The sequence below is a fragment of the Xyrauchen texanus genome, chromosome 28, assembly GCF_025860055.1.
Source record: "Xyrauchen texanus isolate HMW12.3.18 chromosome 28, RBS_HiC_50CHRs, whole genome shotgun sequence".
NCBI lineage: Eukaryota > Metazoa > Chordata > Actinopteri > Cypriniformes > Catostomidae > Xyrauchen > Xyrauchen texanus.
The window spans coordinates 14,827,395-14,854,572 of NC_068303.1; the positions used below are offsets into that span (position 1 = coordinate 14,827,395).

Here is a 27,178-nt window from a genome sequence, read left to right on the forward strand (position 1 = left end):
TATTTCGCCTACATGATTCACGAGACCTCAGCTCGTGAGTCTACTTGAGTTCTTTATTTCTTTGACCGTAACCCCCGAGAAAGGGAAAAGAAAAACATTCCAATCGAGGCGTGATATTTCCGGGTCCTATGACTTATCAGGTGGTTGTACGGTGGGAGGAGAAGGGTACGCTTTCCCTTCGAATAATTTGCTTTACACGAAACGTGAAGCTTTCGTACCCAAACCCAAGAACACTTCTCCAAACTGTCTGAGGGAGAAGAGGGGAAGTGGTACTCGAGAGTTGCCAAAACTTGCCTTTCTTATAACTGACATTTGAAGTGTGGCATTAACTGGCAGCATGGCAGGCGGGTCCGTGTCGGAGTGTAAAGAGTACTTGTTTAAAGTTTTGGTTATCGGGGAATTGGGTGTCGGAAAGACGAGCATCATCAAGCGATACGTGCATCAGCTTTTCTCGCAACACTACAGAGCGACCATAGGCGTGGATTTTGCGCTCAAAGTCATCAACTGGGACAGCACAACACTAGTGCGGTTACAGCTGTGGGACATAGCAGGTAAGATAAGTCAAATGGGAAAGTGCTAAACCTATACACCAATTTGCATTTAAACCAGTGTCGTTGATGATGTATATACATGGTCACCACTGAAACTACTAAGACAATAAAAAAGTCTCTACATTAAATCAGCCATAAACCACGCACACAATAGCGCATGACTCTTGATGTAACTCTGAGCTTGAGGCACTGATCCCAGATCTATTACACTGTTCAGCCTAAGGCAACTGTAAATGAAAAGGAAAAATGTCTGGAAACTTTATGTGCATGCAAAAAACAAACAAACAAAAAAGTGTTAAACTTGGCTAAGAAAGCACAGTTGTGAAAGCAGAAAAGTGTGAGCACAGGTGTGAGTTGAAGTTACTTTTAAAGGAATATTCCAGCTTCAATACAAGTTGAGCACAATCAGCAGCATTTGTGGCATAATGTTGATTACCACAAAAAGTTATTTCGACTTGACCATCCTTTTTTTAACATTTTTTTTTTTAAAAGAAGCAAAAATCTGGGTTACAGTGAGCCACTTACAATGGAAGTTAATGGGGCCAATCCGCAAACATTAAATTAATCACAATTTCAAAAGTATAGCCGCAGGACGTAAACAATATGCATGATTTTAGTGTGATAAAGTCGCTAGCTAACCATTTCTGTGTAATGTTATGGCAAAATTACAACTTCGTTGCCATGACGGTATAATATCAGTAAACCCTAAAACAACTGTAAAAATTATGATTTAAACATCTTTACAATGCCGATAGTACAGGAGTTTTAACAGAGGAATTAAGTTAAGTAATTTCATTAAATTATAAGCTTCACATTTCTGCTTTTAATCCAGAATCCAGAATCGGTCTGTCTTCGCCGGCCAAAGGTGGTCAGCGCAGACCACAACGATCTGCCCAGGTCTGTCGGTCCTGGGCGAGTCTCATCCAATTGTGTCCCAGATCTTGTCGTAGCGAGTCACGCCATCGTGTTGCAGGGCGCCCGCGTGGCCGCTTGATGTCGATCGGCAACCAGACGGTGACTTCGCGTGTCCATCTTTCGTCCGTCCGCCGCATCAGGTGCCCAGCCCAGCGCTTCTTGGCCTTGTTGGCCAGGTCCACCGCGTTGGCCACCCTGGTCATGGCCCGCAGCTGCTCGTTGCGGACGTGGTCGATCCTTTTAACCCCGACCATGTGGCGCTCCATTGCGCATTCAGTCACGGCCAGCTTTTGTCGGTCGGCCGCTGTCGTTGCCCAGGTCTCGGCCCCGTAGAGCATGGCCGGCAGGACGGTGCTGTTGAATAGGGCGGCCCTGATGTCCGGGTCGATGGCTCTGTTAGTGGCCGTCTCGGCAATTGAGCCAAAGCTGACCCAGGCGGCTCGGCGTCGTCGTGCCAGTTCTCGACCAATCATGTGGTCGATAGTCAGCTCCTGGCCCAAGTAGATGTATCTATCGACTTGCTGGAGCTGGTGCTGGCCGACATGAAGGGTAGTGTCAGCCACCTGGTCGTTGCGCATCCACTTGGTTTTGGCCAGATTGATTTTGAGGCCGCACCGAGCGCCAGCCTGGTTGAGCTGGTCGAGCCGCTGCTGTACATCGACTGCCGAGCAGCCTATCAGCACGATGTCGTCGGCAAAGCGCAGGTGATTGAGCCAGCGGCCGTTGATCTTGATGCCGACCTCGTCCCAGTTGAGCTGCCGGAAAATTTGCTCGAGGCAGGCGGTGAAAAGCTTGGGCGAGATGGTGTCGCCCTGCTTGACCCCGCGGCCGACCTCGATGTTAAGCGGCCGGTCGAACAGGGTGATGGTAGTGGCGCAGTTGCTGTTCAGCTCCTGCAGCAGGGCCACATGCTCATCCCCGATGCCTTGTTGTTGGAGGGCGAGCAGCACGGTGTTGATCTCGACCGAGTCGAAGGCCTTCTCGTAGTCGACGAAGGCCAGGACCAGCGGCATCTTATACTCCCTGGCCCGCTCGAGCAGCTGGTTCAGTACCTGCACATGGTCCATGGTGCTAAAGCCAGATCTGAATCCGGCCTGCTCGACGGGCTGCTGTTCGTCCAGCTGCTTGGCCAACCGGTTGAGCAGCACCTTGGTGAAGATCTTATATACGGCCGACAGCAGTGTGATCGGCCGGTAGTTACTGAGCAGCTCGCGGTCGCCCTTCTTGAACAGCAGTACTGTCTTGGCCGTCTTCCACTGTTTGGGGATTTGGCATTGTGCCATGTAGCTGCTGAATCGGGCTGCCATGGCTGTCCAAAGTGAGTGGCCGCCGGCCTTAAGCAGGTCGATCTCAACGCCGTCCAGGCCGGGCGCCCGGTCCGCCTGTGCCTGCTCGACTGCATGTCGGACCTCACTTTCCAGCACTGGCAGGATGGGTGGCAGCTGGTCGAGCTGAAGGTTAGGTGGGGGACGGGGACCTTGCTGGCGTAACAGGTCACTGTAGAAGCGCCTGCACTCGGCCTCAATACCGGACCGAAGTCCTGGTCGTCCGCCCGTCGGCCGTCTTCAGTGCTGGTATCTGGCGCGCTGCTGCTGCATCGCCCGCCTGCACTTTTTCAGGCTCTTGCGGCTCTCGGCTGTCGCCAGCAGGCGCCTCTGTCTGTACTGGTCGAGGTCGGTCTTGAGCTGCTGCCGGATCTGCTTGTACAGCAGGCCGTACTCGACGTGTGTGGGTCCGTCAGCGCGCATCTGCCGCCGCCTCTGCATCAGGGCCTTGGTGGCGTCCGAAATTCGGCTGGCCCGGCTGTTGGTCGGCACTGTAGCTGCATCGCGGCTTGACTTGAGCAGGCCTATAAAGTGGTCGTAGTCCTGGTCAATGTCGGCTTCAAGCTGGGCCCAGTTGGTGTGGTCGATCAGAGTGTGGAAGACATTTCTGCTTTTAAACCCTCCAAAAATTGGCCCCATTTACTTCCATTGTAAGTGCCTCACTGTAACCTCGATTTTTGCTTTTTTTTAAGGAAAGGTGGGACGAGTCGAAATCATTTTTTGTGGTAATCAACAATATGCTACAGATACTGTCGATTGAGCTTAACTTGTATTTAACTTGGAATAGTCCTTTAACCTGATGCTAAAAAACATCGAGAAGCGGTGCAAATGTCAAAGATGTCCTTTAAGTGCATCTTACATAGAAACAGAATTGAAAAGCAGTGCAGACATACAAGAAAACTATTTTGATCATGCTAGCGAAATAATTGCTAACACAATGTAGGTCATGTTGTGAGACTGAAGAGAAGGGAGGGGAGGGATATGCTTTATGCCGCTTTTATGACCATGTTTCAAAACCTTGCAGGCTTTGCTTCTGCCTCAAATGTGTTGTTAGGCAGACAATCACAAGCAATCTGTAAGTTATCAAACAGCAAATGTGCTTTACATTTATCAGACAGCCACAAAACGTGCCTGCATGAAAAAGAAGTGAAATCACAGTCACCGAAACCTTGACGTAACCTAAGTAATATGTATGTTATAAAACAATAGTTTTCTTTCTTTCTTTTCATTTATGGCCCCTCTATCTCATTCTTCCTTGTGAGAAAGAGTGGTGAAAGAGTTGTGTAACTGTACAATTCTTTGCCTTTGGATGCTTATAAAACCACGTCCTGGCATTCCACAATAGAAGAGAAAGAACACAGCTCCTCTATAACAAGGGGTTTTGTACACTGCTCATGAAATTTGTTAGCACTTTAAATCTTCAAACCTGGGATGTACCTTTTGTTGTTCTTTGTTAATTTGTCCCTATAATTATAATGTCATGCATGTTTCTTGCATCTGATTTATATGCTTCAGAATTTGTCATAATGACTCAGCATTTTCACATTAAAATGCAAGGGCTGGAAGGAGAGCTGTCTCAAATCTATTCACACCCTCTCTTTCTATTGCTGCTCTTCAGAAGTATATCAATACTGCAATAGGCCTATATTTTCCCAAAGAGAGATTATGTCTTTCCACTGCAGTATTCCTGAAGCACAAAAGGACCATGGAGGCATATTCAATTCAATATACTGTACCAGATGTCCATGCCGAATAAATGGACAAGTTTAGTTTTCAATTTAATTTAATTGCTACATGTATCAGAGTGAGGCTTTTTAAGATTGGCTTGGTATATGAGCATCTGTGTGCAATAGGCCTAGATAATCAACTGATCTCACCCCTTATTTATCTAAGACAAATTAAACTGCACTCTGGTATAAGCAGATGCAAATACTTTCACATTGTTTGAGGCTGAACTGCATACTTTTCCAAAATGTTGCTCTTTATATTCACATTTCCTTAATAGGTTGTTATGAATGGCAGTCTGAGAAAACTTATGTTTAGTGACCCACAATGCAGTAATATATAAGATGGCTGATATCACTGATTGTTCTAATTTTTTTATACTGATTTCTCACTGGCTTTTATTTTTGGAAAGTGATAGTTCATGGGAGTTCATTTACTAAAGGAAGTTCCAAAAACGTTTTCCTTGTTTTGAATTCATCAACGTGGGTATTCCAGTGCTGAATTTCCTATTACAGTTGACACAAAGCTTTTGGAAATTTTGAGTCTGATGTCTGTGCAGGCCTGAATAAACAACACATTTTCATTTACAGGAAGTGGAGATGAAAATCACATCAGTAATTGAAGTGGTTAGAGATAGATCAGTGATCTTAATTATACTCTCTATATACAGTGGTGGCCAAATATATTGGCACCCTTGGTAAATACGAGCAAAGAAGGCTGTGAAAAAAAATCAGCATCATTTATCCTTTTGACCTTTCATTCAAATATATCTAAAAAAATCTAACTTTAATTGAAGGAAAACAATTGAAACAGGGGAAATATCTAATTATTAAATAATTATTTTTTTTTTCCAAAATGCATTGGCCATAATTATTGGCACCCTTTTATTCAATACTTTTTGCAAACTCCCTTTGCCAAGATAACAGCTCTGAGTGTTCCCTTCTAATGCCTAATGAGGTTGGAGAACACCTGGCAAGGGATCTGAGACCATTCATCCATACAGAATCTCTACAGATCTTGCAAATTCAGAGGTCCATGTTGGTGGACTCTCCTCTTAAGTTCACCCCACAAATTATCTATGGTGTTCAGGTCAGGAGACTGGGATGGCCATGGTAGAACCTTGATTTTGTGGTCAGTGAACCATTTTTGTGTTGATTTGTCCTGCTGGAAGATCCAACCAGGGACCATTGGTAGCTTTCTGGCAGAGGCAGCCAGGCTTTTATTTTGTATCTGTTGGTATTTGATAGACTTTGTGATGCCATATATCCGAACAAGATGTCCAGGACCTCTGGGTGAGAAACAGCCCCACAACATTAAAGATCCAGCCCCACATTTAACCGTGGGTATTGGTTACTTCATCTCTGTGTGCACCAAACCCATCTCTGGTGTTTGCTGCCTAAAAGCTCTTTTTTTTTTTGTTTCATCTGACCATAGAACCCAGTTGCATTTGAAGTTCCAGAAGTGTCTGGCAAACTGAAGACGCTTGAGTTTGTTGTTGGAAAAGAGCAGAGGCTTTTTTTCTTGAAACCCTCCCAAACATATCGTGGATCACCACGGTGACGTCTGAATTATTATAAAATTTATTTTTAGAATTTCTGACCCCAAAACCCAACTAATTTCCATCTGCGATCTATAGATTCTTATCGCGTCGCTCACTTACGGACACGTGGTATAACACCATTTACACGTCGAATTAACCGGTTTAGAAAGTTGTATACATCTGTAACATTCGGTATCTATGCGACAAAGCACTTTCTCACTGCGCACGCTCACTTCTGACACTGCTGACAGCTGCATGAGCGTGAGAGAGGGAGAGACAAAGCGGATTTACTCACGCAGTTTCTGGAATTACAGTTTGATACAAAAACAAGTTTATTGATTTGTTCATCTCCATCTGTTGGTTTACGAATATAGAGACTAATTTGCAGCTGTACTGTAAAGTGAATCAAAGTGTGCTGGAATTTCCCGCATTATGAACATGGAAATTGTAGGAATTATTAAAATTGATGCAATAGCCACAATCCCACACTGAATTTCAGGCTCTGCAAACTGTTTTATATGGAAATATTAAAGTTGCCCTGGTTCCTCTCATTTATAATTTTATTATACAAAAAAATAAAAAAATAAATTACTCTGCAATCTGCTAAATTAATGCAATGAAAAGCTGGGTAAAGCAGTAGATTTATGCAATGTACAGTTTATGACAATATGACAAAAATTTTAATTGTCATATATGTAACATATTTTTTTAAACACTTGTGGAATTTAAATGTAAACATTAATTCTCAAATATATGAACTCTAATTGTATTTCTACATATATGGCCATATACCAGATTTAAATATCAGACAATATAATAATGGCAAAAGGCCTAATTATTGAATCCTCATTTGTGTTTTTAGTTTATAGATTTATTGTATGTCTATTTTAACCTTAGATAAGTTTTCTTGCATTGTCTGATGCAGACATTTTTAATGCAAAAATAACTAAGGGTTTTCCAATACTCACAGCTTTCACATCAATGTACCTTAAAATCCAGCCTAACCACCTAATTGCCTACCAGACCATTGATCAGTGAATTGTTAAAGGGATAGTTCTCCCATAAATGAAAATGTTATTTACTCATCATCATGTTGTTCCATACTCATATGACTTTCTCTCTTCTGTTGGAACACAAAAGGATGTTAGGCAGAATGTTAGTCTTTGTCACTATTTAGTTACTTTTCCCCACACAATAAAGGTAAATTCTGTGTTCAGTTAAGCTCAGTAAACAGCATTTGTGGCATAATGTGGACCCCCATTTATACTTATCCTTTATATATATTTAAAAAAGCAAAAATCTCAGTAACTGTTGTAACAATACACCAGGCTCTCTAGTCATCCAATCACAGCGCTCAAACTCACCAGAGTACTAATCACCTGCACCTGCAGCCAATTCAAGATACCAATCAGTACCACTATAAGAAGCACACACACACAGACCTGTTCGCAGACTCTAACCCCCTGTTCCAGTGATCTTCCATAGATTACCAATCTGTGCTCTAAGCGATCTTCAGTGAGATACTAACCTGTTCTCCGACATCCTCCAGTGGGTTACTTACCAAAGCTCCGGTGCTCACCTGTGAAACACACACTTGTGGATTCACCTTCACCAAGTGAACACCTCCCTTGACATTTGCTCACTTCTGTGTATCTGGCTTAGTCTTGCCATTCACCCTCCATCTCCACCAAAAATGGTACTTCACCAGTCTGCTTTCACTTGTGCACAATTTGTTAATAAACACCCTTGCTCAGGTTCAAAACATCTTATGTCTGTGGTTACATAAAAATAAGGCTCTTACAATGAAAATGAATAGGACCAGTCCATAATATTAAAATGCACACTGTTTCAAAAGGTATAGCCACAAGATGTAAACACATTTTTTTTTAAGTATAAAATCACTTACTAACCTTTTCTGTGTTAGAGACAATTTTACAACTTCATTGGCTTGATGATTTAATGTCAATGACCACTCAAATAAAACATAAGTTTTAACAATTAATTTAATCGGTTTAATAAAATAAGATGAGGGACAAGTAGATATAATTTTTTTGTGGTAATCAATATTGTGCAACAAATGCTGTTGATTGAGCTTAACTTGTATTAAACCCAGAATATTGCTTTAAAGTGAATGGTGGTTAAGGATGACATTCTGCCTATCATCTCCTTTTGTGTTTCACAGAAGAAAGTAATTCATCTGGATTTGGAACAACATTAATTTTCCCTTTAATACACACATGATCATTTTTAAATAAATGGAAGTGCATATGCAACTTATTCTTGTACATGTATGACGCTACTGATTTTATCTGTATCGTATCTAGGCTATTGTATTTTATCCAGGTGCTGTTTTGAAACGGCATATACTGAGTGTAAATGTACCTCCCATGGAACTTTTCAGAGTAACTCTGAAACAGTAGTACAGTAGTTTGAATCACAGATGCAGTTTTTATTGTCAATGATGAGTGGTCTTTGGGAGTATTGATTGCAGGATAGCCTTTGGCCCTGCACAATGAAGCCTCTGTCTCTGGTCATTAGCTGTGCTGTGCTGTTGGTTGCGGATGTAACAGTGGCCCAGAGTGTCTGAAGTATGTTGCTGTTCCACATAGCACCAAAAACAATAATAATACAAAAATGCAGCTGGTTTGTCTGGCTTGGAATGTTTCCATAGCAACACACCCACAAGTTTGTTATCTTGATAAAGGCCATGCAGGGGAAACTTCAGGTTGCCATGACTATGGACAGAGAGTATCCCTGTCTTCCTCCGTCACTGCCCTCTCTTTTCCTCTCACTGTCTCAAGCTTTTAAGTGGTGATCTATTCAGAATCACAATCATTTACATTGGCTGTTGCATTTAAAAGAACATAGGTTTGTTTTAATGTAGACTAAAGAAATTAAAATGTATGGATAAAGTCAAAAGGAAAAAATGCTCATTGTTGGTGTTATATACACAGTTATAAACACAGTAACCCCCCTTCTTTTCTGTAAAGTAAATTTACAGAAAAGAAATTCATAAACTTGATATTAACCTTCTGAAACTGTAAAAATCTGCTTTTTACTTTATAATGTGTTGTTAATCACCATAAAAATTACAGAAAAGCACATGCTCTCCCAGGAGCAATGACCAATACACATGTAGAGACTCAGTGTCACATGTGAAATTTAAATAATGCAGTAAACATTATCTAAACTACATAAAAATAACACAGAACACCCCAATGTACATAACTGTTATAAAAAATATGAAGAAACATAACTATTCCCATAAAATATCATGAAATATTATGAGTCATGCAGGGAATTGTGGGAACACCCGATTATTGTTTTTTAGTGTAATTTTAACAATTTACTGTAAAAAGTACATGAACTCTCTTGTTAAACAATATACACTCACCTAAAGGATTATTAGGAACACTTGTTCAATTTGTCATTAATGCAATTATCTAATCAACCAATCACATGGCAGTTGCTTCAATGCATTTAGGGGTGTGGTCCTGGTCAAGACAATCTCCTGAACTCCAAACTGAATGTCAGAATGGGAAAGAAAGGTGATTTAAGCAATTTTGAGAGTGGCATGGTTGTTGGTGCCAGACGGGCCGGTCTGAGTATTTCACAATCTGCTCAGTTACTGGGATTTTCACGCACAACCATTTCTAGGGTTTACAAAGAATGGTGCGAAAAGGGAAAAACATCCAGTATGCGGCAGTCCTGTGGGCGAAAATGCCTTGTTGATGCTAGAGGTCAGAGGAGAATGGGCCGACTGATTCAAGCTGATAGAAGAGCAACTTTGCCTGAAATAACCACTTGTTACAACCGAGGTATGCAGCAAAGCATTTGTGAAGCCACAACACGCACAACCTTGAGGCGGATGGGCTACAACAGCAGAAGACCCCACTGGGTACCACTCATCTCCACTACAAATAGGAAAAAGAGGCTACAATTTGCAGGAGCTCACCAAAATTGGACAGTTGAAGACTGGAAAAATGTTGCCTGGTCTGAAGAGTCTCAATTTCTGTTGAGACATTCAGATGGTAGAGTCAGAATTTGGCGTTTAACAGAATGAGAACATGGATCCATCATGCCTTGTTACCACTGTGCAGGCTGCTGGTGGTGGTGTAATGGTATGGGGGATGGTTTCTTGGCACACATTAGGCCCCTTAGTGCCAATTGGGCATTGTTTAAATGCCACGGCCTACCTGAGCATTGTTTCTGACCATGTCCATCCCTTTATGGCCACCATGTACCCATCCTCTGATGGCTACTTCCAGCAGGATAATGCACCATGTCACAAAGCTCGAATAATTTCAAATTGGTTTCTTGAACATGACAATGAGTTCACTGTACTAAAATGGCCCCCATAGTCACCAGATCTCAACCCAATAGAGCATCTTTGGGATGTGGTGGAACGGGAGCTTCATGCCCTGGATGTGCATCCCACAAATCTCCATCAACTACAAGATGCTATCCTATCAATATGGGCCAACATTTCTAAAGAATGCTTTCAGCACCTTGTTGAATCAATGCCACATAGAATTAAGGCAGTTCTGAAGGCGAAAGGGGGTCAAACACAGTATTAGTATGGTGTTCCTAATAATCCTTTAGGTGAGTGTACATTTTTACCATTAATTATACAGGAAACTCATACTTTTTACATCTAAAAAAATTAAATTTTTACAACATTTTATTTTAAAAACGACTGTATTGTCTTTTTTTTTTAATTATGTTTTTTTTTCTGTAGCATATTTAGTCTTTTACCGTTAAAATTAGAAATGTTTTACAGTGTGATAGTCTCAGTTACAGAATGTGTTTGCACAAATGTAACTTGTTTAGAACTGCAATATTAAAGACCAAAGTGTTTTTAACACTTCAGTGGACATAATCTGACTCATTACAGGAAGTATCAGACATGGCTATTCCTCGTCATTTAGACAACACTCAGTGTTAATACAACAAGTTTATTGCTAATCATATCCATTGTAAATCCTTCGTCTCTATTGACCTCTCAAAATGTTGATTGGTCCTTCTCTATTGCCGCCATATAATAGAAGCTTTTGTTTACCTCAGGCTTCTCTTAGTTGTTGTGAAACTGTCAGTTTGTATTGCAGCATATTTACACATGCTTCAGGCGAGTCGACATCCCATTGATTCTTTTGTGAGACGTAAAGACAAGTCCATTGATTGGTGATAAATGAGGATTGATTCTTGACATTGTCTCCATAGAGGAATGAAAAAGGTCCCCCACTGCACAATTATTGACGCCATCACTCCTGAACTTCTCATTCGCTGCATGAACAGTTATGAGTTCTTACATTATTGATCAGCACTGCCAGAAAGCTAAAACAAAAGTCACCCAATACCCCACCATCACTTTAGTTTGTCTGTCAAAAAGAGCTTGAAATTGATTCTTTCATCAATGAAGAAAATAAAAGTGTCTTATGGTTGCCCTACAGAATAAACCTTGGTTTATCAACCATTTGGAACAAGATGGAACGTTTTGATCAAGTACTTGAGAAGCACTTTTGATCAAACATTTGAGGAAATATAAACACCATTTTTAGGGGATTTTATTTGATATAAAATCAAATAAATTCTGTTATTAAATAAACTCAGATATTCTGTTATGAGATTTGTATACAATCTTTCCAATTTATAGATAATTCTTTCATATTTTTTGTTTGGTGAATTAAGATTCTGGCAAGGTTTTGAAAGACTTACAGTTTAGTAATGGTAGTTGTTAAATGAAAATACATTTACTAGCTATTCAGGAGTAGTAGTACTATAAGTTTAGGAATATAATTTTGGGGGTGCATATTAAATGAAACATTGTTGGAAGCTTATATAATAACCTTAGAATACATGAATCTCTGGCCATGTTCACACTAATACGTTTTTGTTTAAAAACGCATTGATTTTGCTACATTTATGCCTCTTATCCACACTGTTGAAAAAATACACTCCATATCTGCATGCTTTGTAAATTATATTTTACATATATGCAATGATATTAGGAAACTGAAAACAGACTTTTGAAACTGAAATGAATTATTGTGGATGTGGCCTTGTTGTAATTTGTGAAACCTCTGTATAGAGTTTGTATCAATCTGTACTTTTTACCCTCTGTTACATCATCAAAGAAACAAGTGCATTTCTTTGAATTGTACAACCAGAGGAACTTGTTGGAAAAAGTTCTCTGCTTCCTCATTTTAGTCTAATTTCACACATCCCTCAGACCAGGGAAATCATCTTTCATTGTGAAACTATTACATCATACTGTGGCTTTTCTCATTTAATACAAGATCTTACTACTCCATTTTGCCTTTATCATGTAGTGCTAATCCTCTGCTTTCACATAGTCCTCTCTGCAGTTCTCCTTTTCTCTTTGAATAAGTAGCGGACAGTCTTTGAAGCACACTAGGTACACTTACTCAGTCACTAGACAATGCTGACCCCTCATTGGTCCTCTATTTATCTATAATAGCACCACAAAAAGAGAACCTTTATTTCTGAGAAGATGCCAGTTCACAATGGCATTCACAGAGTATTGTGGAGTTTTGATCAAGGGTAAGATTCTGGCCCTCCTCATGCTGTTTCTAGGAACAAAATCTGTTCTAATATTTCACTGTTGGCTCTTTGAAAGCTGGCCCAGCTCATGAAGTACTTTCATGTGCAAGGGCGTAGGTTTGGTTTAAAAGTTGGTAGGGACATTGCAAGGAGGAAAATATTTAAAATGTTGGTATCAAGAAAATGCAACAAAAGTCAGCCTGGTAATATAGGCAATAGGTATGGGCGATACCACTTATTTTCTTTTCAATCCAATACCAATCATTTCCAATAAGTCCACTATCATCGATATGATACTATACTATAAATGTTAATTTTTTGCAATTTCTTGGGATAAAATGGGTAATTAAAAAAGTATTTTTAGTCATAATTCAAGTCATTAATTTTTTTTACATTTGTGAGCCTAAACAGAAAATTATTAGACTACTGTTTTGTTTACACTTAAAAAAATTAACCATGGTTTCTGTAACTGTAGTTTAAAAATGGGATTTAGTTAAACCATAGTTACCACACAATTAACCATGGTTACTGCTGCAATGTTACTGTAGTAAAACCGTGGTTTCAGGACAAAAAACAAACATGGTTACTACTATATTACTTAAGTAAAACAATAGTTAATTATTTTTTTAATGACTTATTAACAACAATTAGACTCAAACTCATTATAAGCAATGTCACATTTATATATGTTTTTATTTTAACATGAATTTACTCCAGAAGACGCTGTTTCTGTGATGTTCTATCATTACCTCTATTAAAGGCACTGATCCCTCTTGTTTGAGCGAGTCTTGTGACAGCGCAAGTGCTTGTCTGCTTGTGTTTTTCAGCATGCATGTTAAGGTGAGTGGAAGAAGAAATAGTTCCCATCCTGCACGAGTATGCTATTTGCTAATATAGCCTAATCCTTTTTTATTGTTCATGGTAAGCAAATAATTATACCCCTAAAAATTGTTAGAATCGCTATTTTTGATACAACATCAGTATCGAAATTATCGATATTTCAGGAAAGATCTGCCCTTCCCTAATAGGCAAAATATATTTCCTCATATTACAAGTCTAATTTCATATTTCTCTGCCATACCACATTAAATACTAAATTATGTGTTTCTGAAGAATAAACAGGTTTAGAACTGACCACTAGGAGGAATGATATGGACAAAAAAAGTGATGGACTATGTGACAGCAATATGTGATGTGATAAAATTCAGATTAATGTGTCAAATAAGAATTACATACATATTGACAAACAATTGGAAATCTAATAAAATAATATACTAAAATGTGTTAATTTGGCTGAAGTCACTCAGCACACCCTGGATTAGAACTTGCGACTGCAGGGTGGGTAGTCAGCGTCAATACTCGCTGAGCTGCCCAGGCCCCCTATGACATGTTTTTTGACGTTTGTTTTTTAGTATCGACTTGGCACCTAAATAAAGTTACTCTTGAGCAAGCTTTATAAATATTTTTTTAGGGCTGAGTGCCCAAAATGGACTGGGAGCCAAAAATTAGGTCCTGTCTTCTTGTGTGTCAGGTCTCCTGTGTGTTCACCTGAGGTAAATTGGTCTAAATTTAGACCAGCAATCAAGAGCAATTAGCTGCCAAGAGACCTAAGGAGCTTTTGGCATGTGAAGTGCGTAGCTGAGTGAGCGAAGATAATGGAACAGAGACTGTTGGGGGTGAAATATGCTCCAAGTTTCAATGCTGATCACTCGTAGATTTTTAACATGCTTAGTAGGGATGTACAAAACTACTATTTTCAAAATTGACTAGACAGTGGATTGCCTGAACAACTAATTGACTATTTGGTCTCCGATTTTGGGTCCATCTAAGCCTGTTTGGTTATGGCTAGATGGAGCTCAATTGAATGGATGCTTTCAAGATACTTTCAAAGTTGGACAATTTTTTACTTGACACACCGTCTTACAAATGCAATGTTTATGGCAGAATGCTCAAAAAACAGTGCAAGGATCGATGCAACAGCAAATGACCTCTCTCTTTATGTGTATTGCTGTAGTGCCAGAGCTTTAAAGGGGATGAATTTAAAGACACAACTTTTTTTACATGTTTTAGCATGCAAAATATTTAAAGGGATAGTTCACCCAAAAAACATTTATTCCTCTCATGCATCCCAGATGTGTATGACTTAAGTTCTTTAGCAGAAAACAAACACAGATTTTTAGAAGAATATCTCAGCTCTGTTGGTCCTTTCAGTGCAAGTGAATGGTGGAAATTGAACTGTTTGACCATAATGACCATTATGTTTGGAGGAAAAAGGGTGAGGCTTGCAAGCCAAAGATAACCATTCCAACCGTGAGGCATGGGGGTGGCAGCATCATGTTGTGGGGGTGCTTTGCTGCAGGAGGGACAGTTGCACTTCACAAGATAGATGGCATCATGAGGAAGGAAAATATGTGAATATATTGAAGCAACATTTCAAGATATCAGCCATGAAGTTATATTGCAAATGGGTCTTCTAAATGGACAATTTTGATTGGATTTATTTGACAATAAAAAGTCAAATGAATCACAACGGCAATTGTCAAGGATAACACAATAAAGTTAAGTACGCATTTCCACTGTGGTCCTTGATATTACATAATATAGATGACATACCTGGTGACAGGCACACTTGCAGTGATAGTATTACTTCACATACAATGTCCAGTGTCCACACCTAAAATACAATAACACAATTATACATATACTGATAATTTAAAAATATAAAATTCATCAATAAGTCGGTTTATTAAATACAAAATTAAAAAAAAATCCCAAAAACAATGACCCCAAGCATACCTCCAAAGTTCTGGCAAAATGGTTAAGGACAGCAAAGTCAAGGTATTGGACAACTGAAAAAGCTTGTGCGAGCAATGAGGCCTACAAACCTGACTCATTTACACCAGTTCTGTCTGGAGGAATGGTCCAAAATTCCAACAACTTATTGTGAGAAGCTTGTGGAAGGCTACCCAAAATACATTTGCAAAGGTTTTAAACAAACTTCTTTCACATTGTCATTATGGTGTATTATTTGTAGAATTTTGAGCAAAATAATGAATTTAATCAGTTTTGGAATAAGGCTGTAACATAACAAAATGTGGAAAAAGTGAAGCGCTGTGAATACTTTCTAGATGCATTCTAGATGCACTCAGTCGTGTTTCAAAAATGTGTTTGTTTGTAAATATATATATATATATATATATATATATATATATATATATATATATATATATATATATATATACATACACAATTGAAGACAGAAATTTACATACACATTAGCCAAATACATTTAAACTTAGTTTTTCACAAATCCTGACATTCCTGACAGAAAACGTGTATATATATATATATATATATATATATATATATTTATACAAACAAACACATTTTTGAAACACGACTGAAATGTTTCTCATGATCTTAAAAATCTTTTGATCTGAAGGTGTATGCTTAAATGTTTTAAATTATTTTTGTTGACAAAAACATAATTGTGCCACCATATTAATTTATTTCATTATAAAACTAAAATGTAATTTAAAAAAATATATATCAAAAGTTTGACAAATAATAAAGAGAAGCAGCCACTATGTGCCCAACATAGATGGGAACTCCTTCAATACTGTTTAAAAAGCATCCTGGGGCGGTACCTCAAGAAATTGCTTGAGAAAATGTCAAGAGTACATGTCTGCAAATTCTAGGAAAAGGGTGACTACTTTGAAGATGCTAAAATATAACACAACACATTTATTTAGGACATAATTCTCATAGTTCCATTTATATTATTCCATAGTTTTGATGACTTTAGTATTATTCTAAAATGTAAAAAATACAAATCAAATAATAATAAAGAATGAGTGTTTCAAAGCTTTTGACCGGTTTTGTGTGTGTGTGTATGTGTGTATATATATGTGTGTGTATATGTATGTGTATATATATATATATATATTTTATGTTTTTTTTTTTTTTTTATAGATAAACTAGTCGAACTAACTAATTGACTTGTCAATTAGTCAACAATCTTGACCAACCCTAATGCTTGGTGCTGTTGCAAACAGAGAAAAATTTCAATATTCCAAAGCCTCTTGGCTATAAGTAAAAGATCAGTTTCTAATATCTCATCAAACACACACATTGTCTTGCTACACTCCCGCTTCCTTCCTCACACTCCAAAGAAAGAAAAGAACAAAGCAATGTCAAGCATTACAGACAGGCCTGTGATCACAGTGTTCCTATGTCTGAACTCTGATCTGAGAGAGTGATTTTGGTTCTGCCATAACTGCTGAATCTACACAAGCGTTTTAGGCTCATGAAACTGCACTGAATCCAGTGAAGTCATGCTTTCATTCTGCTGGGAAATAGCACACTGCAAGTCAGCGTTTTGATGCTGAGGGGTATATTGGTGCATAGGTGGTTTGATCGATGTTCACAACTCATAATGACTTCTTACCTCACTGCTAAAAAAATCCCTGTTGAGTCCAAATTCACTGTATCTTTTTGTCATTTTCTTTTTAAATGTCCATTGCTTGTCTCACTCTTTGTCTTTTTCTCTCCGTTTCTCTTCTCCTCACCATCTCTTTGTGTTAATGCCTCAGTGTATTGTATCAGAAAGGAGGTCATGCTTAGTTTTTTCTTCTTCAAGCAAGTCAGAATAAATGCAATTTTCCATTTTTACTTCATCTCTTGCAACTGCTTTATTTAATGCTCCATTTCATAGAAACGTCGTGCACTGCAATATTTAGGTGGTTTGGGGAACAGTATTCTCTCCGATTTTACATATCAAGCCAGTAAATGTAATGACATAAAGCAAAGAACAAGTCTGTGTGGTGAATTTAGGTGAGAGGCATGTGAGTGGGGTGTGTGTGTGAACTGAGACAGTTCTTTGATGTGTTATTAGCAACTACCGCTGGGCAAATCTTTTGCTCCACTCTTCCTTTTTTCTGTCCATCTAGCTTTCAAAGATTTTGCGTAGTGCTGGGTTTTATCCCTCCCCAGGCAAGATGAACTGTGAGACAGAGCAGCAGATCTCAGACTGAGTGTGTCTAAACCCACAGACGTTCTGCTCTCTGGGCTGGAACACTAATGAGTGCAGTATTGCACTGCTTAGCATAAACCTGTTTCAGCTAGAAAGGAGCAAATGGGATGCTCATTTTAAAAAATCAAATACTATCAAGTCAAGTCAAGTCATTTTTATTTGTATAGCGCCTTTCAAAACACACATAGTTTCAAAGCAGCCGTACAGAATAAAATACGATTGTGAATTGTGTTTAAAAACAAGTAATTAAATAATAATTGTATTTATAACCCCGATAAGCAAGCCGAAGACGATTGATGGCAACTTAAGATGTTGGTCAATGGGAGAAAAACAACCTTGGGAGAAACCAGACTCACCGCGGGAGCCAGCTCCCCTCTGGCCAACATCATGAATACAATGCCAATATTACTTATGTATAGTGCAAGTCATGGTTTAAAATTATTAAACTAAGTGTTAAGGGACAGTGTTTAAACAAAGATTATGTATGAACTGTAAGATTAATGACTAATGTATTTTAAGTCTTTGAATTAACTGCAGAAGTTCATATAGATGCAATTGTCCTTGTTAATTGGCTGATGAAGGCTTTTGTTGGCAATTGATAGTCTATGTATTACATTTCAAGAGTGTAGTCCATCAATAGACTGAGGTGATGCAGGCAGAGATCAGTGAGGTGCATTGCAATTCAACCTGGCCGGTAATTTTGGTGAGGTTCGGTGTGGTCCATCCAAAGCCAAGGTTCAGACAATAGCATATGAATTATCTCATGTCTTATGGTTGGAGTTGGTATCAGTTCATCCTCTGAAGTCCATCGTAGTAGACTGAAGTGATGTTTGGATGGCACTGGCTGCATTTAGTCATCAATAATCACGACATCACACAGCGACACCATCATTATTAAACTATCATTATTTATAACGAAGCAATATCACCAGCAAGTAGGGCTAGGTGATAAGATAATATAATCGGATATTGACAATGATTGGCTGGTACCCCGAGACAATGATCAACAGTTTTGGAAAATATCCAACCGTAGAGCTGGGAAGTTGCCAAATATATACAATAATATGAACATATAACACGTGCTTACTGTTTTTGTCATTGTTGTTGTTGAGCATTTTAGATTATAATTCAGTCACTAGGTTAAAATTATTACAGATAAATAGTCAAGAGGCCAGTTTTGTCTGTTTTCTCTGATGACATGTTCTCTGAATAGCATTAGACATGTACCATAGCAGTTATAGGCTAAATTTAGACTCATAAATTTCATAGTAACTCATGGAAATACATTATTATGAAATGTCATTCAGGTGAAATTTAGGATAACGACAATAAGAAAATAATAGCTGCTTTTCCACTAGGGTGCCAGTGCGAGCCAGGTCTATCAACTGGTCAGCCGGGGCCAATAGCCACAGACCCTGAGCCGCAAGACCAAAATCTGATCTACAATCCATCCATCGGGCCAATAGCCCCGCAGCGTTGGACTAAATCCCAACCTTAATCCACTGCCCTGGTGCAAAAGTCACACACCCTGTCCCAAGTGACATATTTTCACCCTCAAAAATTGCTCAGTGGAATTATAGAAATAATCATACATTTTCACTCATGTATATAGCTCGCTAAGTCAACTGCATTACTGCATCCGATTGCTGCTCTATGATAACGTTTAAGTTTTTATGTAACTCCTGGTTAGTTTCTCCTACCCAAATTATAACCCTAACTGTTAGTGGGCCGGGAGAAGCTGACTCTGCATGGCTTCCATGCTGATGGAAATACAAATTGCACATATATTCTTGCCTGATTCTCTTCAATAATTATCAATAAGCATAGTATGGAGATGTAACAAGGTTAGGATGGGCAAGGTAGAGGCGGGAACTGGATGAAGCATCAAAGTAATATTTAAATGAAAACTTAAACAAAACCAGCCAATCACAATGTCCTTTTCGTAAAGTTACAGAGTTGAACAAAATAATTGATTCCTGTATTAGTCAACTACACGAGGAAGTCAGAGACGAGGAATCGACACTTTTGAAGTCAACTCCCCATCCCTAATGAATATGCCTTTATTTGTTGTCTCATTTTTAGGTCAAGAACGGTTTGGGAATATGACCAGAGTTTACTATAAGGAGGCAGTGGGTGCATTTGTTGTTTTTGACATTACTCGAGGCTCTACGTTTGAGGCTGTATCAAAGTGGAAGCATGACCTGGATAGCAAAGTGAAACTGGCCAATGGTAATCCTATCCCTTCTGTACTTCTGGCCAATAAATGTGACCAGAAGAATGATGGATCCAACAATTCTTCCCTTATGGACAACTTCTGCAAGGAGGCTGGATTTTTGGGCTGGTTTGAAACATCAGCTAAGGTAATTCCATACTAACAAAGACACTTTTCATGTTTACTTAAAGGTGTACTAAGACATTTTTAATTTATGTTACCTGACTGATATAACAGTGGCCTTGGACTAATTTAATAATAGGGGGGTTAATAAGATAAACAAGGAGTTTTCGTCTGGTCATGTGAACATGTCAGTTCCCATGAGGCAACCCGCTTCATGTACAATAAAACGGCTTTTATTAAGCTGCTTGATATGACTGAATTCTTGATATCATGTGAATGAACATTTTTTAAACTTTAATTTCTTTGTGTAAAATGCATTAAATGAGGGATATATTACTGAGTGAACCATTCAATGTTTGTTTGTGCTCGGTAAAACCAAAACAGAACTTGTCACGAGACATTTTTGCTAAGAATAGAAGCTTTTTCTACACCTCTCTTCTCTAATCAGCTCAGACGACCATGAAAGCTGCCATATTAGATCAAGTATTTAAGATGGCTGACATTCTCTGTGGTATTAAGGCCAAAACAGCGCCACTGTGGCAGTCTTAAGAACATTAGCCACTCCTTATGCTGGATCACCAGAAACAACATGTCAAATATGCAATGAGTAACTCGTCACGTGAAGCCTACAGGGTGTATTGGATTTTTGAAGGAGAAACTTTCTGTCACAACTTCGAACTAAAAACTCATAACCTTAATGTAATGTTGAGAGTAGCACAATATTTAGCAGATTTGACAATAGACATTGCTCAATATAAATTTTGAGCAATGTTTAATGGCTTTGACTCTGTCAGTATCCCTAATATATCTTTTGGCATCTCAAATTTGGCATCTGAATAGCAGAAAATCATTTATCAATGAAGTCAATGTTGTTGTTAGATAGAAGGCATTTTTCTTAGTGCCTGCAGTAAGCTGACTTTCAATGATTTGTATTACAAATGGCTGTCAGCCCTGACAAGATACATAAACAACAATTTCACAGTATCAGCTGAATGTTAGAAACACTGCATGAATAAAGATACAGAAATATGTGTTTATAGTCTTACTCCGGAGTCTGTTTTATATAATTCTTTGCAAATCAATCTTCTCTCATACCTGCACACATACATCTGAGGATTCTGGATGGATACATTAAATGGAGACAGATTTTCAATGACGTTTTTCATTGAACTTTCTCAACAAGGACTTTAAGACTTTACAGCATAATTTTCTGAAACATTGTGTATTGTTTCACTGTATTGTTTCATTGTGTATTGTTTCACTGTATTGTTTCATTGTGTATTGTACACTGTTTTTCATATTCTTCCAAACTAGGGATGTCAAAACTACACATTTTTATAATTGTCTAGTTGGTCAATTGTTTGAATGACTAGTCAGTGTTAAGAGTGTTAATAATGTATAATTAGGCTCTGTTATGTTTGCGTTACCCCAATCAGATGTTTTCAAAGGGAAATACGGATGCTAAGCCCAGCACTTCAACATGATAATGAATGGATAATCAACAAATATATAGGCCTAATAAATATAGCATCATATTGCACAAAACTGTCTAAGTAAAAAATAAGAAACACTCCAATACGGAGTGGCACGAAACCACTTATGTGCATCCTTAAATGCAGACAACATGCTTCAATGTACCTGGAGTGCTTCAGGGTGATCTTTGCTGTGCATTCAGAAGTGCAGAACTGCTAAATAATATTGCGGGTACACATCTAATTCACGACATCAGGCAGTTTAAACCTTTTTACCGCAACTCTTTATTTAAACAGTGTCAGACAGAATCAGCAGCAGACTTTAATCTCTCCACTGCACTTCACAAATATGATAAAATTACTCACAGCAGACAATTTAATGTCCGACAGTGATCATCTTGAAATGTATTGTTGATTCTCTAACAGGACTCATCTTCAGGACATAAAAGTTATCAAACTATGTTATAACAAATTATGTTAATTTGAGAACTGCATCTCCCATTAAAACCACTCCACTAAATGTATGTATGGGAATTTCATGTGAATTATACCTTTAAGTTGCTTGAAGCTTACTTGTTTTATGGCTATAGAGAAATAGTCAGGAGGAAGAGAAGGAAAATGTGGAACAGGGAGGAAGGAACATGTAAACTTTTAAGTCACATGTTTTGGCCTTTAATATCTTAAATGCTGCTTGCTAATTAAGAAGTGCAATTTTGTTCAGTTTCTGTCTGGAGCAGTGTCTGGTCTTAACTGTTTAACAGAAGGGGTCTCATCACTCAGTCTGCATTAGCAAATTTTTCTGAAATAGATCTCTACATTAAGGACTCAAGCACACAGATGTTTGGCAGGGAGCTCTGGCACCTGTCGTGTGTGTGTCACGTGTGTGTGTGTGTGTGTGTGTGTATAAGAGAGAGAGAAAGTGTCTGCTTTATCTATCAGGACCTCCTGGTGTTCAATAAAGCCTATATGCTGATGGTCCAAGGAGACTCTTTCTCTTCTGTCAATGTCTCTCTCTTTTTCCTTTTTCAACTCTTCCTATCTCTTCTCTCTCAGTATGTGTATTTTGTTTTCCATATGCTTAGCCTTCCTATTCTGAACCACTGAAGAGAAACTGCCTAAAGAGGTTCCAGACAATTTCAGAAAATTCAAATTTGAAACAATGTTTTTTTTTTCAACATGCACTATGAATGACTGTGTGTGGGCAGACAAATATTCCACAGGGCTTCTGTGAGATCTGTAGATAATCGATTACCATAATAATTTCATAGCATGTTTATGGGTACAGTTCAAATAAGCTCCTCAATGCCCTATGTAGATCTCTTTGAATGGCAGCACAACTCGATTGGACTCTGCTTGCTTTTTGGGGATTTTCCACTGTGGATAGTAACTGGTACCTGGTACTTTTTTTGTACCACCTCAGTCGAGGTTCCAAGCGAGCTGAGCCAATACTAAATGTGATGTCAAAACCCTGCAGATCACTGATTGGTCAGAGAGAATCGTCACTACCAGCATCATTGGATTTGTGACACAGGACATCAACCCGCTAGATTTAAAGTTAGCTACAGCGATAGCAGTATCATTTGTTCACATGACTTTTGAATTGTAAAACAAAATGGCTGACAGCAAAACCACACCATAGTCAATATACAAGGTGCATATGTTCCTCTCGTTAGCGGCGAGCCAAAGTCCTTCAAACGAAAAAGTATTTCAGGAAGTGTCTCAGCTGTTGGCCACATATGGCTCCCACCGGACCTACCAGTAGTGTAGGAAAAAGTAAAAAAAAAAAAGTAAAGAGAGTAGAGTCAAGTCGAGGCGAACCATAACGTGCAGTGGAATATTGCCATACGAGCTTTTACTAAGAACGGTAACACTTTCCATGAAGCCCATATTTATAATGTATTGAAATTGTATTATAATTCCCTTGTAATGCATCATAATACACCTTATAATATGTTATACTCCTTATAAATTATTGTAACCACATTTATAATACTTACATACTCATAGTTATACATTAGAATAAAATGCATTTTAAAACCATTAATGCACAAAATACAAAATAAGCACCCATTCAATGTAAATTATATTACGAAAAACACTAGAAAAATATGTATGTATATATTCAATAGACTTTCAAAGTTTTTGAATCTTATTTTGAGGTTTATTTTATAAATAACTCCAATTGTATAGGTTTGAATTTTATTGTATGTTACAAGTTTATGTTATGGCTGTTTATAAGAATATATTGCTTTTGTAACTTTCCTTAAAGCAGGCAAAGACCACTTATAATATGATAATGTCTTAATGCCTTTTGACTGTTTACACTATGCTGCTTTTGCTTGACAGCATTATATGATTAACATTTATAGCATCTGCTGCATTAAAATTGGATGTTGCTTGTCTTATAATACATTATACTCTTAAGTATAACTATGAATAGGGAAGTCTTATATAATGTATTATAACTGTAGTTATAAGTATTTATGAGAAGTTATAACTTATTAGCGGATGGGGTTTTAACATCTCTTAAGAAGTTATGGGAGAGAGACTTGAATTTAGTACTGGAAGATGGAGAATGGGGTAGGATTTAAAAAAATGTCAAGTCTGTGTCTATGGATACAAGGGTGCGCCTCATTCAATTTCAGATTCTGCATTGTTTTTATTGGACTCCCTCTAGATTGTATGCCAGTTGGAGGATGGGGACATAGCCCATAAGATTCAAGAGATTTGGTCGAGGGTTCAGGATTTTATCTGTGAGGTCTTTAGCACTCAGATGTATTCTGCCCCATACTTTGTATTTTGGATGATGGGGCGGGTATCAACATAAGGAATAATCATATAAAAACTGGATCCTTAACAGCGTGATGATCGGGCAGGGAGGTAATTCTTAGGGGATGGAAGTCAGCTGGTGTGCCCTCCTTTCATGAGTGGTGCACCGAGTTGGGCAGAGTGGCGGCTTTTGAGAAGATGTCACATGGATTGCTGGGCAGTTTGGGTGCTTATGGTAGGAAGTGGGGCACTTATTTGGCCTTCCTAGAAGGTTGCCAGGGAGAAGCAGTGGAGAGGGACAATTCAGATTGAATATATGTAAGTTGGTTAATATGTGGAACACGTTTTCTTGTTGGTTAATTTTATGTATTTTTATGTCATCAAGTATTTTATTTGGACTGTCTGTCTGTATGTGCTGTTTGTTTTAGTTTGAGTTTGGAATCAATACAAATTGTTAATGACAAAAAAACTAAAAAAAACAATTCTAGAAAATGAACGGGATTTTTACTTCTGGAAACAGACCGTTGCACTCTATTTTGCTGGTCCTATGATCTGAGCATGGCAGCCCCCATGAGGCAGTCCAGCTACATGTAAAATAAAACGTTTTTTATTAGACTATTGGTTTGACTGGAGCCTGCGTTTCAAGTGAGTGTACATGATTTTAGACATATTTTTCAAAGGTACTTTGTATTTATTTAGAGGTAAAACTATAAAATATAATGGATACTTGGTGCATGGCATCATAATATCACACCCATTGTTCCCACAGAGCATTGTTACACTCATATCATTTTAAATATAAACCGAGAGGCACACAATGATGAATTCAATTACCCAAGCATACTGTATGTATTTTTGATCTGTTTTTCCCCCTTTCCTCTTGAAATAGACCTTTATACTGCTTGACATTGTAATCACAGAACAGTAATTGTCTCACAGCATGGCTGTGCCAGCTGTATTGTGCTCAGTACTCAGGGTGAATGACAAATATGAATGGTTGGCTTTTGTTTAACCGCTTTGTTTTTTCCGAATTCTCTCAAATCAGTCACTACACACTCTCTCATTTTGAACTCAAATCTGCTTGGGATAGAGGGTTGTAAATGGAAAGCGAGTGAATTGTCTTGGAAGAGTGATGACAAGAGAGAGACATAGTTTATGTGGGTGGCTTCAATCCAGCTACATCCTGAAGTACCTCTCGAAGGCTAAGCTTCCTAACACACCATCAGTTTAACTTTACAAGTTATGTTTATATAACAGTTCTATAATTGATGTTCTGGAAAGACCGCTTCTAAAGAAAATGCCAAACATAGGAGTTGGCTTAATTAATCTATCTACCTTTCATTCATCCAGCTGCTCACAGTGTCTCCCCATCCATTCATCCTACTATTTAATACAATAATTCTTATGTGCCAGTTATTTTAATGAATCAGTCAAAAAGACTCAAACTTACGAGTTATTAGTTTGAATCAGATTAAAATTTGATTCCTACTGAATCCATCAGATCAGTTTTGGAAATAACATCTGACTCACTTGACTAGATGTTTATATGGCAACATGTAGTTAAGATATTAAAAGAGATTTGTTGTAATAAGTGGTATGTTTATGATACAAAATCATTAAAATATGTTCCACCTGCAAAAGCAAAATTCTGCAGGCAACACTGCTCACAATGCATATATTTTGATATATAATTTTAATGTCATTCCATTTACATTTTTGACTGTTTACTGCAGGAGAACGTAAACGTTGATGAGGCTGCTCGATTCTTGGTGGAGAACATCCTTCTGAATGATAAAGGCCTTCCATATGAGGAAAACAATGGTGACAGAATTAAACTGGACCAACAAACAGTGCCTGCTGAGAGCAAGTCAGGCTGCTGCTAGCGTGGATGCACTTGTCTGTCCCATCACCCTACGTGGATAGGAGGCCAGGGACCAAGCACAACAAATCCCCCCAACCCGCAACACCACCCCACCCTGCATCTTAATCTTAAACCCACAAGAGATAAACACTGCCACAGACACATACATGGGAGGAGGCAGACTTGTAAGTTTGTGCTCCAGAAGGAGAGAACATGTCACTGCCAAAGGACAAATGATTAGAAGAAAACATCTCATAAAGAGAAAAATTACCAATAGTCTCATAATGAGCTGTATGTAGCAAGGTGTTTATGGTGTCCAGCAGGCTACATTCATGTTTGCATGTTGTAATATTGCTCATATTGAAATAATCAATATGGGTGTCATAACGGGCAAATGCCAGTAAAAGTTCTCTATGCAAAGCTGAAATTAAATTAAACTAATGTATTCATCACAGAAGGTGAGTCAGTTTAATGTAGTCTGGCCTAAGATATTTGCTTCTACTTCTGAGGATATCCACCCTACGTTTTGCAGGAAAAGTAGCAAATTAGGGTTAGGGTGCATATTATCAGGGTATTTTAGTAAATGTATACTAGGAAGGAAGATCCCTCTGTCATCAATCTTAAAGCTCTTAACACAAAAAGATGTTATAAAAAGAAGAATGTCAAAAACACAAGAATATCAGTTGTCTTCTATTAAGAGGACTGTAGAGTCATGAGCATTAATTTGCATATGTGGTTCAGAGAGAGTGAGAGCATATTTCGTTTCCTCAGGCTCATGTACATGCTAACGTTCAAACATGTATTTTTTTATTGTTTTTAATTGATACTAAGTAAGGGTTCTGGACATCTGCTCATTCCATGCCTTTATTCTACATTGAGCTTGATGCAAATATACCCTTATTTCATTTTAAAATGCTGGAATTTGTTGAGTTTATAAACAAAGGTTTGTTGTAACCGTGATAAGAAATAAAAACTTTTAAACTTAAGATGTTAAGGGGCTTTTCTGTGTCTGTGTGTGCACTCATGGATACGTGAGACCTTTAAATGATGTACGTTAAATGCTTCAATATGATTAAAGTGAAATGTGGCATC

The 27,178-nt window shown here is 38.3% G+C and overlaps 1 protein-coding gene across 1 annotated transcript; it reads left to right on the forward strand.

Moving 5' to 3' along the window:
* The first annotated feature begins 74 nt into the window (after positions 1–74).
* LOC127622137 (ras-related protein Rab-32-like) lies at positions 75–27,062 on the forward strand. The gene is made up of 3 exons (XM_052096088.1): positions 75–551; positions 19,732–20,009; positions 25,959–27,062. Exons 1-3 carry the CDS (start codon positions 338–340, stop codon positions 26,106–26,108), a joined length of 642 nt encoding a protein of 213 aa, XP_051952048.1. The 5' UTR covers positions 75–337; the 3' UTR covers positions 26,109–27,062.
* Positions 27,063–27,178: the final 116 nt, after the last annotated feature.